Source organism: Astatotilapia calliptera, chromosome 7 (genome assembly GCF_900246225.1).
Source record: "Astatotilapia calliptera chromosome 7, fAstCal1.2, whole genome shotgun sequence".
In the NCBI taxonomy this organism is placed as follows: domain Eukaryota; kingdom Metazoa; phylum Chordata; class Actinopteri; order Cichliformes; family Cichlidae; genus Astatotilapia; species Astatotilapia calliptera.
The window spans coordinates 27,452,491-27,468,502 of record NC_039308.1 but is presented as its reverse complement, the minus strand read 5'-3'; the positions used below and the strand labels follow the sequence as shown (position 1 = coordinate 27,468,502).

The following is a 16,012-nucleotide window of genomic DNA, read 5'->3' as shown; positions in this document are numbered from 1 at the left end:
TTTTCTAAGCATTCCCTTTCTTCTTAGCTCGACAAATCAAGATGTACTTGACTTTCATTCCCCACCTTCTCGTCTGAACCATCCTGGCAGTCGTCCTCGCCATCGCAGAGCCACTCTTTCTGCAAACACTCATGAGTGTGTGGGCATCGGAGTTGTGTGAGGCAGCGTGGGGGCCTCGAGCAGTGCAGCTCATCAGAGCCGTCACTGCAGTCGGCATATCCGTCACATCTCAGTGCCTCAGACACGCACTGACCGCTAACGCATCGATACTGATGATCCGCACAGGACACCAAACCTGGAAAGAGGAAAATAAACGTGGATGTAATTTCACGTTTGCATGCTTTGCTTTTCTGAAATTTCTGAAAGGCACCCACCACAGTTTTCCTCATCTGACCCATCAGCACAATCTCTCTCTCCATCACACAGGAAGCTCTTTGGTATGCAGCGAGTATTATTATCACAGCGCTGATGGCAGCCCTCAATCATAACTGAGCAGTCAGTTTCATCAGATCGGTCCAGACAGTCATTTTGCCCGTCACACACTCGCTCTTGTGGGAGGCATTTTTTCCCATGGGAACACTGGAACTCACCTGGGAAAGAGAAAGACCATTTTCCTTCAAGATAATGAGACATGTTTCCTGCCATTAAAACCTTAGATCAGTATTTTTCCAACTCAAAAGGGAAAAAAAAGAAAGAAAAAAAGATATATATAAGGCACCTGCTTTACACTGAATAGCACATCCCTCTTCATCTGACCCGTCCTTGCAGTCCTTTTCTCCATCACATAAGTGGCTGTACATGACGCACTCCAGGCCGTCGTCGCACAGCTTAAAACCAATGCGGCACTTCAGAGGAGTCGATCTGGTGCTGAGCTCGTCAGAGGCTTGGCAAAGAGAAAAATAACAAATCAAAAGAAACTAGCTTAGATTGAAAGGTGAGCAAAGTAACAGCAAATTAGGAGATTTTCTAGTTTTGTTTTCAGTTGTTGGTTTAGCAGTGTATGTTTTAGTTAGTATGATGTTTCAAACTGTGGTTGCTATTGGGTGTAGAAAGTGCATCAGCTGTGAGTTGGGGTTTTTGTTTAGCTAGAACTACAAGTGGAGGGAGAAGGATCAATATAATATTCCTGTAATTTCCCCAGTTGCATGTGCTGGTCTGCTTTCTGTCTCGACTTACAGGTGGCAGTAGGATTTGGTGACTGACAGTGCTTCTCGTCAGAGCCGTCGGGACACTGGGCTTGGCCGTCGCACACTTGCATTTCAGGGATACACTGTTTGTGGTCACTGCACAAGAAGTCATCTGATATGCAGGAACAAAAAAGGTTATTTAGGATTTCAAAGCTCACAACCAAGCACTTCATTTAAAAAAAAACTCCCCTAGAGTGAATTCTGGTAGCTTTCTCCATAGTAACTTCTACTCTTACTTGAGTTTTCGCAATGAACCATACAGCCGTTTTCATCAGATCCATCAGGGCAGTCTCTTTGTCCATCACACAGCTGATGTTTAGCAATGCACAGTGACGATCGAGGGCAGAGAACTGAAGGAGGAGTGCACGGTGAAGCAAAAGGAAAAGCAGGAGCCTTGGTTGTTGCAGTGTTGTAGTCTGCAAAGAAAGGAAACTATTAAACTGGTGTTTCATTTTGTAACCTGGGACAACATCAAATAAACCTATTGAAACATTCAGTTACTCTGCTTTGCTATTCCAGTTTTAGTTTTCAGTACTTACTGCAGCCCACTTCATCTGAGCCATCCACACAGTCTTTTTCTCCATCACACAGGAACTTCTTTGGGATGCAGCGCTTCCCGTCAGCACAACGATGCTCACAGCTCTTGATTGGTTTCTGGCAGTCAGATTCATCTGAATGGTCCTGACACTGGAACCTCCCATCACACACCTGAGCCTCAGGGATGCACATTTTCCCATGGGCACACTGAAACTCACCTGGGATGGAAAGAAAGTAATGACAATCAGCTGATCTCACAACTCCACTTGAAAGTACACGTGTTGATGTGACTTTAAATACAATTTCTTTTAAGCAATAAAATAAAAGTTTAAACAATAAACAGTTAAATAAATGACATTTAAAGTGGGGGAAAAAAACCCAAACCTTTTTTGCAAATTCCTGGACATCCTTCTTCATCAGATCCATCCATGCAGTCTTTCTCTCCATCACATACGTGGCTGAGTAAAACACACTCTGTGCCATCACTACACATCTTTGCATTTCTATGGCACTGCAGCACATCTTGAGCTGCAGGAGCGGTCTCAGTCGGACAGTTCAGTTCATCCGATCCATCCTGGCAATGACGGCGTCCATCACAGACCAGACTCTTGGAGACACAGCCCATATGGTCCTTACAGAGAAAGTCAGCTATGGAGAAAAAAAACAAGCATAACAATCTACCTTACAGATCAAAATATAACTTTTTCAAAACTCATGTCTTTATTTCTTGGCTAAATGTGTAGACTAAGCCTTTTTTTCCATGGCACATTCAAGCACTTACTTGGGTTTACACAATGGACCGCACAGTCATTTTCATCAGATCCATCAGGGCAGTCTCTTTGTCCATCACACAGCTGATTTTGAGAGATACACAGTGATGATCCAGGGCAGAGAACTGAAGGAGCAACGCAAGGTGATGCAGTGAAGACAGGAGACTCTGATGATGGAGCAGCAGCCTGATCTGGAAAGAAAAACCTGTGTTAGGTTCAGCATGCAGCAGCAATGTGAAACTTATAAAAACTAGGTTTGGTTCATTTGAATCTTCTGGTTTCCTTCGTGCAGCTTCTCAATACTTACTGCAGCCCACTTCATCTGAGCCATCCACACAGTCTTTTTCTCCATCACACAGGAACTTCTTTGGGATGCAGCGCTTCCCGTCAGCACAACGATGCTCACAGCTCTTGATTGGTTTCTGGCAGTCAGATTCATCTGAATGGTCCTGACACTGGAACCTCCCATCACACACCTGAACCTCGGGAATGCACATTTTCCCATGGGCACACTGAAACTCACCTGGGGTAGAAAGAAGACAATCATGGACGAAGCCATTTGCATCTGCAACCTCACATGTACAGGTTTAAACAAGGCAACATTAAGCTCATATCATCATCATCAAAAAACAAAGCTCAGACATTTAAAAGATGAACTAAATGAAGTTTAAATTGGAAAAATAAAGAAATAAACCAAAAAACCAAACCTCTTTTGCAAGTATTTTGACATCCTTCTTCATCAGATCCATCCATGCAGTCTTTCTCTCCATCACATACGTGGCTGAGTAAAACACACTCTGTGCCATCACTACACATCTTTGCGTTCCTATGGCACTGCAGCACATCATCTTGAGCTGCAGGAGCGGCTGCACTAGGACAGTTCAGTTCATCCGATCTATCTTGACAATGAGAGAGTCCATCACAGACCAGACTCTTGGAGACACAGCCCCTTCGGTCCTTGCAGAGAAAGTCTCTGTCATCAGGACACTTCTTCACGCACTTCTCATCGGAGCCATCGGGGCAGTCTTTTTTTCCATCACATATCTGTGCTGGTTCTATGCACAAAGTGGAATCTGGACACAGAATTGAAGGACTGATGCAAGGCTGCTCTGTGCGAAAGTTGACGGAAGGAGATACAGTTGAGCCGAGTGTTCCTGTGTCAGTAGCCATACTGGCACCGTCTACAAAAATATTAAATGAAATGAATCAGCAGTGCTGTAGACTTCAAGATACCATTTCTGCATTATAAATTAATATAGTTGCTTTAACTAAAGGGCACATGGAAGTACTTTATAGTGTTCCATCTATTACTAGCTCACTACAATCAGTCTTTAAAATAATTCAACAGATGAATACAAGAAATGATACAAATAATATGAAAATTATACACTTAGAAATTACCAGCCACACATCCCTCTTCATCTGAGCCGTCACTGCAATCCTTCTCCCCATCACACACATGGCTGTACATAACGCACTCATGGCCATTTTTACATCGTTTGAAACCAATGCGGCATCTGAGAGGAGTTTGTCTGGTGCCGAAGCCACTCATGGAGGCTTGACAGAGAGAACATTATGCGTTAAAGGGCAGACTGTTTGGGCAAGCAAACGATCAAGTCACACATTTTCTTTGATTAACCGCATCTTACAGGTGGCAGTAGGATTTGGTGATTGACAGAGCTTCTCGTCAGAGCCATCGGGACACTGGGCTCGGCCGTCGCACACTTGCATTCCAGGGACACATTTTTTCTGGTTGCTGCACAAGAAGTCATCTGATGTGCAGGAACAAAAAGGTGCAAGTTTGAGAAGAACAGAGGTGGCTATATAACACTGGAGACAACACTTGAAGGATTTAATGTAAGCTGCTTCTACAAGATATCAGAGCGCCTATGATGCTTGATGAAAATACAAACATGATTCAAAATAAAGAACTTCACCTTCTCTTTGAATCTTTCAAACAGCAAGTGCACATCCAAGTTTGGATGTGGCTGCATGAATGATGCTACCTTTCTTTATGGTAATTTAACCACTTACTTGGGTTTTCACACTGGACAGCACAGCCGTTTTCGTCAAAACCATCAGGGCAGTCTCTTTGTCCATCACAGAGCTGATTTTGAGAGATACACAGTGATGATCCAGGGCAGAGAACTGAAGGAGCAACGCAAGGTGATGCAGTAAAGACAGGAGACTTTGATGGAGCAGCAGCCTGATCTGGAAAGAACAAACTGTTAGCTTTAGCATGTAATGTCTATTAATCTATTAGCAAGAGTTAAGACAATAGAAAAATCAAAAAAAAAATTTATAGTAAATTTGCTTTGTTAGATTCATTTGCTATTGCAGCTTCTCAGTACTTACTGCAGCCCACTTCATCTGAGCCATCCACACAGTCTTTTTCTCCATCACACAGGAACTTCTTTGGGATGCAGCGCTTCCCGTCAGCACAACGATGCTCACAGCTCTTGATTGGTTTCTGGCAGTCAGATTCATCTGAATGGTCCTGACACTGGAACCTCCCATCACACACCTGAACCTCGGGGATGCACATTTTCCCATGGGCACACTGAAACTCACCTGGGGTAGAAAGAAGACAATCAAGGATGAAGTCGCTTGCATTTGCACCCTCACATGTACAAGTTTTAAAGTAAAACAGATGTTATCATTTTCAATAACATTAAGTTCACTCTGTCAGGGTCAAAAAGCTATTTTCAGACACAGAAAGATTACATGTAAAGTGAAACAACCTTTTTTGCAAATTCCTGGACATCCTTCTTCATCAGATCCATCCATGCAGTCTTTCTCTCCGTCACATACGTGGCTGAGTAAAACACACTCTGTGCCATCACTACACATCTTTGCATTTCTATGGCACTGCAGCACATCATCTTTAGCTGCAGGAGCGGCCACACTCCGACAGTTCAGTTCATCCGATCTATCTTGACAATGAGAGAGTCCATCACAGACCAGACTCTTGGAGACACAGCCCATATGGTCCTTGCAGAGGAAGTCAGCTATGGAGAGGGGAAAAAACAAAAATCAAAAAACAAAACAAAGATACCAAGCTGAAGATATATATAAAAATAATAAAAAAAAATAAAAAACTGCCTCCAAACTACTTATGCTTATACAGAACAGCTATGAGACTGAATAAATATTCAAAATGATTATTATTTTTAAAACTGTCTGACAATTAAAATCACATCTTAAATAATTAGCTAGATTCTGTAGACCAAGCCTTTTTTCATAGCAATTCAAGCACTTACTTGGGTTTACACACTGGACCGCACAGTCATTCTCATCCGATCCATCCATGCAGTCTTTCTCTCCATCACATACGTGGCTGAGTAAAACACACTCTGTGCCATCACTACACATCTTTGCGTTCCTGCGGCACTGCAGCACATCTTGAGCTGCAGGAGCGGTCACAGTCGGACAGTTCAGTTCATCCGATCCATCCTGGCAATGACGGCGTCCATCACAGACCAGACTCTTGGAGACACAGCCCATATGGTCCTTACAGAGAAAGTCAGCTATGGAGAAAAAAAACAAGCATAACAATCTACCTTACAGATCAAAATATAACTTTTTCAAAACTCATGTCTTTATTTCTTGGCTAAATGTGTAGACTAAGCCTTTTCTTCATGGCACATTCAAGCACTTACTTGGGTTTACACAATGGACCGCACAGTCATTTTCATCAGATCCATCAGGGCAGTCTCTTTGTCCATCACACAGCTGATGTTTAGCAATGCACAGTGACGATCGAGGGCAGAGAACTGAAGGAGGAGTGCACGGTGAAGCAAAAGGAAAAGCAGGAGCCTTGGTTGTTGCAGTGTTGTAGTCTGCAAAGAAAGGAAACTATTAAACTGGTGTTTCATTTTGTAACCTGGGACAACATCAAATAAACCTATTGAAACATTCAGTTACTCTGCTTTGCTATTCCAGTTTTAGTTTTCAGTACTTACTGCAGCCCACTTCATCTGAGCCATCCACACAGTCTTTTTCGCCATCACACAGGAACTTCTTTGGGATGCAGCGCTTCCCGTCAGCACAACGATGCTCACAGCTCTTGATTGGTTTCTGGCAGTCAGATTCATCTGAATGGTCCTGACACTGGAACCTCCCATCACACACCTGAGCCTCAGGGATGCACATTTTCCCATGGGCACACTGAAACTCACCTGGGATGGAAAGAAAGTAATGACAATCAGCTGATCTCACAACTCCACTTGAAAGTACACGTGTTGATGTGACTTTAAATACAATTTCTTTTAAGCAATAAAATAAAAGTTTAAACAATAAACAGTTAAATAAATGACATTTAAAGTGGGGGAAAAAAACCCCAAACCTTTTTTGCAAATTCCTGGACATCCTTCTTCATCAGATCCATCCATGCAGTCTTTCTCTCCATCACATACGTGGCTGAGTAAAACACACTCTGTGCCATCACTACACATCTTTGCGTTCCTGCGGCACTGCAGCACATCTTGAGCTGCAGGAGCGGTCTCAGTCGGACAGTTCAGTTCATCCGATCCATCCTGGCAATGACGGCGTCCATCACAGACCAGACTCTTGGAGACACAGCCCATATGATCTTTGCAGAGAAAGTCAGCTATGGAGGGAAAAAACAATCTACCTTACAGATCAGAAAAAAATATAACTTTTTCAAAACTCATGTCTTTATTTCTTGGCTAAATGTGTAGACTAAGCCTTTTTTTCCATGGCACATTCAAGCACTTACTTGGGTTTACACAATGGACCGCACAGTCATTTTCATCAGATCCATCAGGGCAGTCTCTTTGTCCATCACACAGCTGATTTTGAGAGATGCACAGTGATGATCCAGGGCAGAGAACTGAAGGAGCAACGCAAGGTGATGCAGTGAAGACAGGAGACTCTGATGATGGAGCAGCAGCCTGATCTGGAAAGAAAAACCTGTGTTAGGTTCAGCATGCAGCAGCAATGTGAAACTTATAAAAACTAGGTTTGGTTCATTTGAATCTTCTGGTTTCCTTCGTGCAGCTTCTCAGTACTTACTGCAGCCCACTTCATCTGAGCCATCCACACAGTCTTTTTCTCCATCACACAGGAACTTCTTTGGGATGCAGCGCTTCCCGTCAGCACAACGATGCTCACAGCTCTTGATTGGTTTCTGGCAGTCAGCTTCATCTGAATGGTCCTGACACTGCCACCTCCCATCACACACCTGAACCTCAGGGATGCACATTTTCCCATGGGCACACTGAAACTCACCTGGGGTAGAAAGAAGACAATCATGGACGAAGCCATTTGCATCTGCAACCTCACATGTACAGGTTTAAAGAATAAAAGTTCTGATCAGTTTCAATAATATTAAGTTCATTACATCACGGAAAGATTAAATATAAAGTTTAAAGTGAAACAACCTTTTTTGCAAATTCCTGGACATCCTTCTTCATCAGATCCATCCATGCAGTCTTTCTCTCCATCACATACGTGGCTGAGTAAAACACACTCTGTGCCATCACTACACATCTTTGCGTTCCTGTGGCACTGCAGCACATTTTGAGCTGCAGGAGCGGTCACAGTCGGACAGTTCAGTTCATCTGATCCATCCTGGCACTGAAACAGTCCATCACAGACCAGACTCTTGGAGACACAGCTCCTTCGGTCCTTGCAGAGAAAGTCCTCAAAAGGACACCCTTTCACACAGTTCTCATCAGATCCATCATGGCAGTCTTTTCTTCCATCACATATCTGTGCTGGTTTAATGCACAAAGAGGAATCTGGACACAGAATTGAAGGACTGCTGCAAGGTAGCCTGTAGTGAGGTTTAATGGACGGTGTGAGGAGTACAGGAGAATCATTTGAGGGCTGTCTCTCTATTTGCATTGTAGAATCTCTCTCTGCAACATCTAGAAAAATGACACCAAGAAGCAGAAATTTAAAATTATTTTAACGGCAATATATAAAACTTGAAAAGAAACTTGGCATAGATACTAACTGCATCGTTCTTCATCTGATCCATCTTGACAGTCTTTCTCTCCATCACAGACGCTGATATTGAGGACACACTGATTCCCATCTTTGCAGACTGTGAACCCCAAACGGCATTTCAGAATGTTTCTCCCAGGAGCAGCCGTGGCTGCACTCGAACAGTCGACCTCATCAGAGCCGTCGTAGCAATGAAATTCACCGTCACAAACCAGGCTTTTAGATACGCAGCCGCGATGATCTTTGCAAAAAAAGTCATCTGGAATAAAATTATTAAACAGGACATACAGTGTCAAACTTTTGAAGACATAAAATGCTAAATATTTTTAAACTGAGAAAATGAAATACTGATTTGGTGCTTACTTTTTGAGGGGCAACTTTTTACGCAGTTCTTTTCATCAAAGCCGTCAGGGCAGTCACTATGTCCATTGCAGAACTGGTCTGGAGATATGCAGAGGTAAGCAGAAGAAGGACAGAGGACAGAGGGACTGGTGCAGGCCAGGAGAGCTCGAGGAGAAAGAGTGGTAGGACCTGGAGTTTTGTTTGATTGGTCCATATTAGTTCTTGTGGTAGTCATGTTCTGTTGCAGGGCATCTTTAAAAGACAAATAAGGTGTCATACGTTAAACACAGTGACAAGAATACTAACGAAATAATAAAATGCATTACAAAGCCAAAAACTAAACGTACACCAAAACATCACATCGCTAATCAAAAAACGGTTGATTTTGTTTTAGGAAACTCACCGCAGCCCAGTTCATCTGATCCATCCGCACAGTCGTCCTCTCCATCACACACGTGACTATATAAAACACAGTCTTTGCCATCTTCACATGGCTTTGAGCCTATGCGACATTTCATCACATTTGACCGACTTGTACGAGGAGCTGCAGTTGGACAATCAGCCTCATCAGAGCCATCGGTACAATCAGACCGACCATCACACACAAGACGTCTGGAAAGGCAACTGCTCCGGTCCTGGCATTCGAACTCCTCTGAAATCGAAAAAACCTATCAGTAAGTCTCAATATGTTTTTGAGCTGCATCGCCAGTTATAACAAGAATGTCAGCTTGGGCATTTACCTATAGACAGACAAGCCCCAGGACAAAACTCGTCATCTCCTTCCGGGCAGTCCTTTTTCCCGTCACACAGCTGAGCTTCTGAGAGGCAGACTGATGAGTGTCTGCACAAAAACGATGGTTTCCTGCAGGCTTGAGAATGTAAAGACAATGCAATGGAATTAATGAGATGATCATGCATACCAGAAAAATGTCAAAGTGCTATATAAATCTGTTTCTGCTGTGACAGATGATCTTACTCTGAACTGTCTGAATATCTATGGGAGCAGTGATTACTCTGATCACATGACCCATCACAGCTGCATCTTGAATGGGGCTCCCATCACGCTGATCCCACAGAGTCATTACGTTGTCTGAAACTGACAAGAGAAAAGGCTCGAGGGCAGCTACAACTGAGCCCGAAATCTTCCATCTTCTTCCAGCTTGGTGGCTTCTCTCTCGCAGCAAACTTAATGTTGTTAAGCCTGTCATAAAAAAAAAAAAAAAAGTCTTAATTAAAGGCAACATTAAAGTCTGTGAGGTGACAAGTTCATCATTTTTATGTGGTTTGCAAATCCTGAGATTTGCAAGTATGCAAAACAAATCTGAATGAGTGTGGTTTGGAAATTTTAAGTTATTTTCTCCAAAGTTTGAGTTCATAAGCTGAAATTTTGATATAACTAACCCCCCAAAAATGTATTTATTATCCCCAGGCATCATAACAAGCTTCCACACACCAATCCAACGATAAAACTAACCTGCCATTTTTGAGTTCCACAGCAGGCTATTAGCCCTGAGGTCAAAAGCGATGCCCCCACTCACTCCTCCAGCTATGTGCAGCAGCTCTTTAGCGTCACCTCCCAACATGCTCATGCTGAGAATTCGATCTTCTTCTAGCCAGATGATGGTACCCCGCAGCCAGTCCAGATACAAGTTTTTAATCTCCTTTGTCGTGTAGTAAAGCTGCTTTGGGTGGTAGCTGTCAGCTGTGATTGTTCCGATGGTGTTTCGATGACATGACACCCAATAAAGGCTTCCGCTCCTCTGGTCCACATTTATCAGACAAACTAAAAAGAAATAGAAATAAGTTGAAAGAAGGTATGTTGACAGCCATTTAAGGTAGAAACTAATTAAGTCTTAACATTTTTTTTTAAACTGTTGAACCACCACTCTTAATATGATTTTTGTCACTGCACATCAGTAATAAGCAACATATGTGAACAAATCCGTGCTAACCTGGCAAAGGTGTTGGGACCAGCTCAGCGGTGGCCGCTGTTAAACTGATGCGTTGAATGTGGCCAGTTTGGTTTGCCCAGTAAAGCCAGTCTCTGTCCCAGTCAATCTCAAAAGAGAGGATCCCCTCATTGGTGGTGAAAAGCTGGCTTTCAATGAACCCTTTATCTTCCAACTCCAACAAGATGATTTCCGTATTTGTAGCATAGAGAAACCGTGGATCTGTGACAGTGAATAATATTACAGATCATCTTTTGTGTTTTCTTGTAAAGTGTAAATGCATTTTTATTTAACCACAACTGATTTAATAAGTTTGGACCAGAATTAAAAGTTATGTCTTTTTTTACACTAACAAAGGTGAAAAGAAAGTTTTAGGAAACCTACTTTCACATGTCTCATCCAGCAACAGCAATTTGAGGTTTGGACAAGAGCAGGTGAATCCAAGAGGGTTGCTTTTAGTTAGCTGGCAGAGGTGACAGGGTGTTTTTACACATGCAGAATAACCTGATGAAGACAATGAGAGGACTATTAGGTGCAACACAATCCACTATGAAGACCAAGAAAGCTCTATTAACAACTTTTAAATACATTTAACAACTTCAACCTTGTTTTGTATCCAATTTAAAACAGCTTAAATTGCATATAAATTTAAAAACAGATCTTCAGATAGGAAAACTGATCAACGACCATGTTTGAGAATAACATAAGATTTACCTTGAGGCTGTTGTAGCTCATGGTAAACAGCTAATACTGGCAGTGTGGGTTCCCATATAAATTTTCTCTGGCTCAGTTGAGTCTGTGGAGCCTGCCAGAGTCCTTTGTTATCAACCCAATAAAACGAACTTTCAAACACAGCAAGGCTCTGCGGTGCTCTCCTGCTGAACAGTCCTGTGTAGGAGTAACGGCCACTCCCATCCACCTTCACAGTCTCTATGGACTGAACGGGGAGACAAAAAAAAAAAAGTCATCATGACCGAGTGTGAGTATTTTAGCCAACGTTATTTTATTAAGAACAGCAAAGAGCTCAAACTATGAGGACTCCCTCACCCTCGTCAGGTTACATAGAAGAGATTGTTGTGATGTATAGAAAGGAAAAATGTGAGAATATGACACATCTGTGATGGAGAGGTAAAATATCTGCTGAGTGAAATACAATCACGTGAGCATTTGTTCCTCACAACTCTGTAGTGACTTATGGAAAATTAAATATATTCTTATGGCTTGCAAAGTTTTAAGCAGAAAGCCATTTCTTTCTAAAAAGAACATGGTGTCATTTCAGCATGACAGATTTGCAAAGATGCAAATCAAGCCACAAGACCTCTGTAGCCAAATTTCTCCACTGTGGTCTCATCTGTCTGAAGGACATTGTTCCAATGGCTAAACATTATGGTTAGGACCACCACAAACACCACATAGCAACTGTCAAACACAGCGGTGGAGAGGTGGTTTGGGTTTGTTTTGCAGCCACGGGACTTGCAGTGGTTGAGTCAACTATAAAACCTTTGGATATCAAAATATTCTAGAGTCAAACGCGAGGCCACCTGTCGGATGGCTAAGGCATGGGACAAGTAACAGGACTATGATCCCAAACACAGCAGCAAATCTACAACAGGGCGGCTGAAAGGGCTGCAACAGTCCAGTCAAAGTCTAGACCTCAACTAGATTGAAATTCTGTGCTGGGGCCTTAAGAGAGCTGCGCATCAACAACCTTAATGAATTAAAGCAATGCTGTAAAGAAGAGTGAGCCAGAGACTAAAAATCAAACAAATGTGTTGCTGACAAGGTTTAAAAGCTACTGAATCATGGGCTGCACTTGCTTTTGAATCCTGTAAAAACTATGAACTACTTCACGAAATCCAAGTTAACACTTTTCAAATTCTCCTACCATCTCACATGTGTAATACAGAGAAAAACGTATCTGAGAGCTTCAGGATAAAAAGACTTTGTTGGGGTAAAAATAACAGTGGCATGTGGTGAGAAAAAAAAAAGTAGGGCACACAGACAAACTTTTTTAGATTATTATTAACTTTAAAGAGCGTAAAGTAAATGCTTTTTGATTTCAAGTGTATCCCACAGGGGTGGCATTTGCATTTATTTATAATAAATAAAATCAATACATGCCCAGGAGTGACCGAACTAGTCCCAGATATGTAAACTTTTTCTTTTTTTAATTATTTTAATTATTTCTAATAATGAGAAAAAAAAAACAATCTGAGCACTTCTGATCAGGAACAAAGCAGCAAATAAAAATGGTTTCTATGCAACAGGCCCCGTGTGTGATGAACTGTGATGGAGAACATTTGGGCTTTTGATCCAAATCTCACCCTCTTAAAATCACTGATCCAGTACAGCCGTCTGGCAGCTACATCAGCAGTGAGGCTGTGGGCAGACTGAGCAGTGATGACTGCCAGAGAGCTTCTTTCTGAGGCATCCATCCAAGACTTTTCTATTGTTGCTCTGTCACCTGGACCTGTATTGATCCAGAACATCAAGCTGGGAGGCAGAAAGCAGCGAATATGAATAAGCAGCACTAAGCAGTGCATCATCGATTTTCATCAACGTGTAAAATAGTAACTGCATATCCTGTATTTGACATACCCTAAAATGTTGACCTTTATCCACCATTATGCCCGAATGAAATATCAAATTTGATCACTTTAAAATTCAGTCACATGTAGCAGATAAGCCATACAGACCTTTCTACAGGCATAACGACCAGCTCTGAGGGCCTGATGTTTTTGCTGAGCAGAGCAGTGTAACTTTTTCCATCAGAACTCTGCAGGTAGATTGACTCAGTCTTCTTGTTGGTCCAGAACAGATTCCCACTGAGCCAGTCACAAGCTAAGCCTTTGATACCAGGCTCTCCTGTTTAAGAACAATAAACAAATAAATTAATGGTTGGCAAGTAGAATATAACTACGAAAAAAATAAAAATATGCAAGAAACAATTTAATGTGAGGATACGTTCTTGAATTAAAGAGTAAACCAACCAGTATAGGCTGTCCAGCTTTGCTGTCCATCACTTTTGTAAATGTTGCCACGGCTGTCAGCCCAGTAGTACCACCCCCGCGCAACATCAAACGCCAAGGCCACAGAGTCAAATGTTGAACTCTGAATAATTTCAAACTGTTGAGATTTCACATTCAATAATCCTAAAGCTGTCCCCCCAACCAGCAGCAATCGGACAGGATTAGCTGTAAATGCAGATTCATACAGGACACCGTTAGTGACGCTTATCCAATAATTCATGTGATTCATTTAATCATCAAGGCCTCACTTGATAAATTTGCATTTACAGGAAAAGTCTTTGATTACCTAACTGCTCTTTGTCCTTGATCAAACAGAGTTTATAGCTTTTGTCACCACCTTACCGACATCAAAGTCACCTATTAGCATATCATTAATCAGACATCATAAGTGCACTTTGATGTTGGTGTTGATCGTTTAAGAGGACGAAACCAAATCCAGAATGGATTCTGACAGCATAACAAAGGCCTTACACCCATTAGCTTTGTCCTAGCAAAGTCCTTGACTCAAGTTGGTACCAAACAAATTGGTGGAACATTATATCGACAGAATGTAGCGTCAATTTTATAAACAGGAAAAACACTTTCACTTCACCTGAAGCCACACATGTTGAGTTTTCATTTAGTTTGAATCCCGCTCTGCAGTAGCAATAATAAGAACCGATGGTGTTACTGCAGTGATGAGCACAGGGGTCGAAAGGTGGAGCACATTCATCCAAATCTGTAAGAAATTAAGAGTAAACATGTGCCAGCATGCATTTTAAAAAATGTATCTGGAAAATGACAAAGTCACAGATATCAATTACTCCTGGAGTTGCATGAAAACAGGATCAGGGATTAAGGAATCATCTGCTCCTTTAGAAGGACACGGACACCTCGTACTTCAAAACCTTTATTCTTTCTTTAATTTAGCATTATTTTGGTTTCTGCTATAAAACCTAGTATTGAAGGTAAACTGTCATCATCTTGTCCCACACACCTTCACAGTCTGTTCCATTAGGAGACAGCTTATATCCAGCAGGACAAGAACACAGAACTCCCCTGGGTTCGTCAGTGCACACATGGCTACATCCACCATTGTCCATAACGCAGGCACGCCCTGCAGGAGGCGGAATTTTAAGCATCAGCGTCACAGAAGACGACTTAATAGACAAAAACCATTGTATATTAGTGTTTTTTGTGATAATGAGTTGCTTTAAGCGTACCGCAGGTTATGGGCTCATCGCTTTCATCAGAACAGTGAAACGTGCCATCGCACTGCTCGTCAGCAGATAGACATGTCCCCTCAGGACACCGTATGCTGCCCTCACTGCACAAATCTGGGAGAAAAATATATACATTAACCTTTTTAAGAATCAGGATAAAGATTTAAATGTTCATTTTTAGTTGCATGATGCATCAGTGCATGAAAAGGTGTATTCACACTTTAACTCAAACGTTTTTGATTCCATCCAAAAATATGCCATTTTACCTCTGGTCATCTGGATTTACCTCTGCTGATAGCCTTGATTTGTATTTCAGTACATTTAACATGATTATGTCCCCATTTAACTTTAATTAATTAATTAATATCTATATCTATCTATCTATATATCTCAGAACAAATGAGTCTATAAATATGTCTTAGTGGATGATAAAAATCCAAAATATTTAAAGAATTGTTACAGCATAGCTGGATCTGTAATGGAAAAATGTGACTTTTGGTAGTTTTGTTTAGAAAGTGTCACAAATACACAGAATGATATTTAGTTTCTTGTTAGGGCATTTTCCTCACCACAGTCCTTTTCATCAGAGTTGTCCATGCAGTCATCTATTCCATTGCACCTCAGCTCTTTAGGGATGCAGATGTGATTTTGACATGTCCAGTCAGAGTCCAGGCAGCCCTCTGTGACTGGACAGTTCTCCTCATCGGAGCCAGTGGGACACTGCTTTTGTCCATCGCAGCGGGCCGACGCTTTAACACAGCCAACAGAGTCCACACAAGCAAACTGACCTGGTGGACAATCAGAGCCTCGGAGTCCTGAAGGAAAGAAAACAAAAACATTAAAAGGTTCCATTTATTTACCCCTGAACCAACAACCTACACTTGCAGCTCAGGGGAGAAAAAAAAATGTCCTTTGCCTTTTGTGCTTCATTTAAAAGTTGTTTTGTTCAACATCACTTAAAGAGTCTCAAACTACAGGAAAACAAAAATAGATAATACTGTAATGTGTAAAGTTATGAGTTTTTTT

The 16,012-nt window shown here is 41.8% G+C and overlaps 1 protein-coding gene across 8 annotated transcripts in view; it reads right to left on the bottom strand.

The window, feature by feature from the left end:
* Positions 1-16,012, bottom strand: part of LOC113025919 (low-density lipoprotein receptor-related protein 2) — a 29,443-nt gene that overhangs the window by 12,599 nt on the left and 832 nt on the right. Inside the window, exons 3-40 of one of the 8 annotated variants that reach the window (XM_026174167.1) lie at positions 15,556-15,801; positions 14,987-15,100; positions 14,761-14,880; positions 14,377-14,502; positions 13,746-13,949; positions 13,452-13,620; positions 13,080-13,248; positions 11,470-11,692; positions 11,140-11,259; positions 10,759-10,977; positions 10,281-10,589; positions 9,783-10,007; positions 9,547-9,675; positions 9,210-9,458; positions 8,828-9,058; positions 8,475-8,723; positions 7,897-8,385; positions 7,529-7,744; positions 7,233-7,412; positions 6,840-7,103; positions 6,457-6,672; positions 6,154-6,333; positions 5,755-6,021; positions 5,236-5,502; positions 4,850-5,065; positions 4,529-4,705; positions 4,144-4,266; positions 3,896-4,051; positions 3,202-3,675; positions 2,802-3,017; positions 2,506-2,685; positions 2,109-2,372; positions 1,727-1,942; positions 1,424-1,603; positions 1,177-1,299; positions 719-883; positions 375-590; positions 66-295 (exon numbers count right to left, since the gene is read on the bottom strand). In XM_026174167.1, coding sequence (XP_026029952.1) covers positions 66-295; positions 375-590; positions 719-883; positions 1,177-1,299; positions 1,424-1,603; positions 1,727-1,942; positions 2,109-2,372; positions 2,506-2,685; positions 2,802-3,017; positions 3,202-3,675; positions 3,896-4,051; positions 4,144-4,266; positions 4,529-4,705; positions 4,850-5,065; positions 5,236-5,502; positions 5,755-6,021; positions 6,154-6,333; positions 6,457-6,672; positions 6,840-7,103; positions 7,233-7,412; positions 7,529-7,744; positions 7,897-8,385; positions 8,475-8,723; positions 8,828-9,058; positions 9,210-9,458; positions 9,547-9,675; positions 9,783-10,007; positions 10,281-10,589; positions 10,759-10,977; positions 11,140-11,259; positions 11,470-11,692; positions 13,080-13,248; positions 13,452-13,620; positions 13,746-13,949; positions 14,377-14,502; positions 14,761-14,880; positions 14,987-15,100; positions 15,556-15,801 — 8,117 coding nt within the window. The remainder of the gene's footprint in view (positions 1-65; positions 296-374; positions 591-718; positions 884-1,176; positions 1,300-1,423; positions 1,604-1,726; positions 1,943-2,108; positions 2,373-2,505; positions 2,686-2,801; positions 3,018-3,201; positions 3,676-3,895; positions 4,052-4,143; positions 4,267-4,528; positions 4,706-4,849; positions 5,066-5,235; positions 5,503-5,754; positions 6,022-6,153; positions 6,334-6,456; positions 6,673-6,839; positions 7,104-7,232; positions 7,413-7,528; positions 7,745-7,896; positions 8,386-8,474; positions 8,724-8,827; positions 9,059-9,209; positions 9,459-9,546; positions 9,676-9,782; positions 10,008-10,280; positions 10,590-10,758; positions 10,978-11,139; positions 11,260-11,469; positions 11,693-13,079; positions 13,249-13,451; positions 13,621-13,745; positions 13,950-14,376; positions 14,503-14,760; positions 14,881-14,986; positions 15,101-15,555; positions 15,802-16,012) is intronic. The other 7 variants (XM_026174168.1, XM_026174170.1, XM_026174171.1 and 4 more) reach the window with 7 other exon arrangements.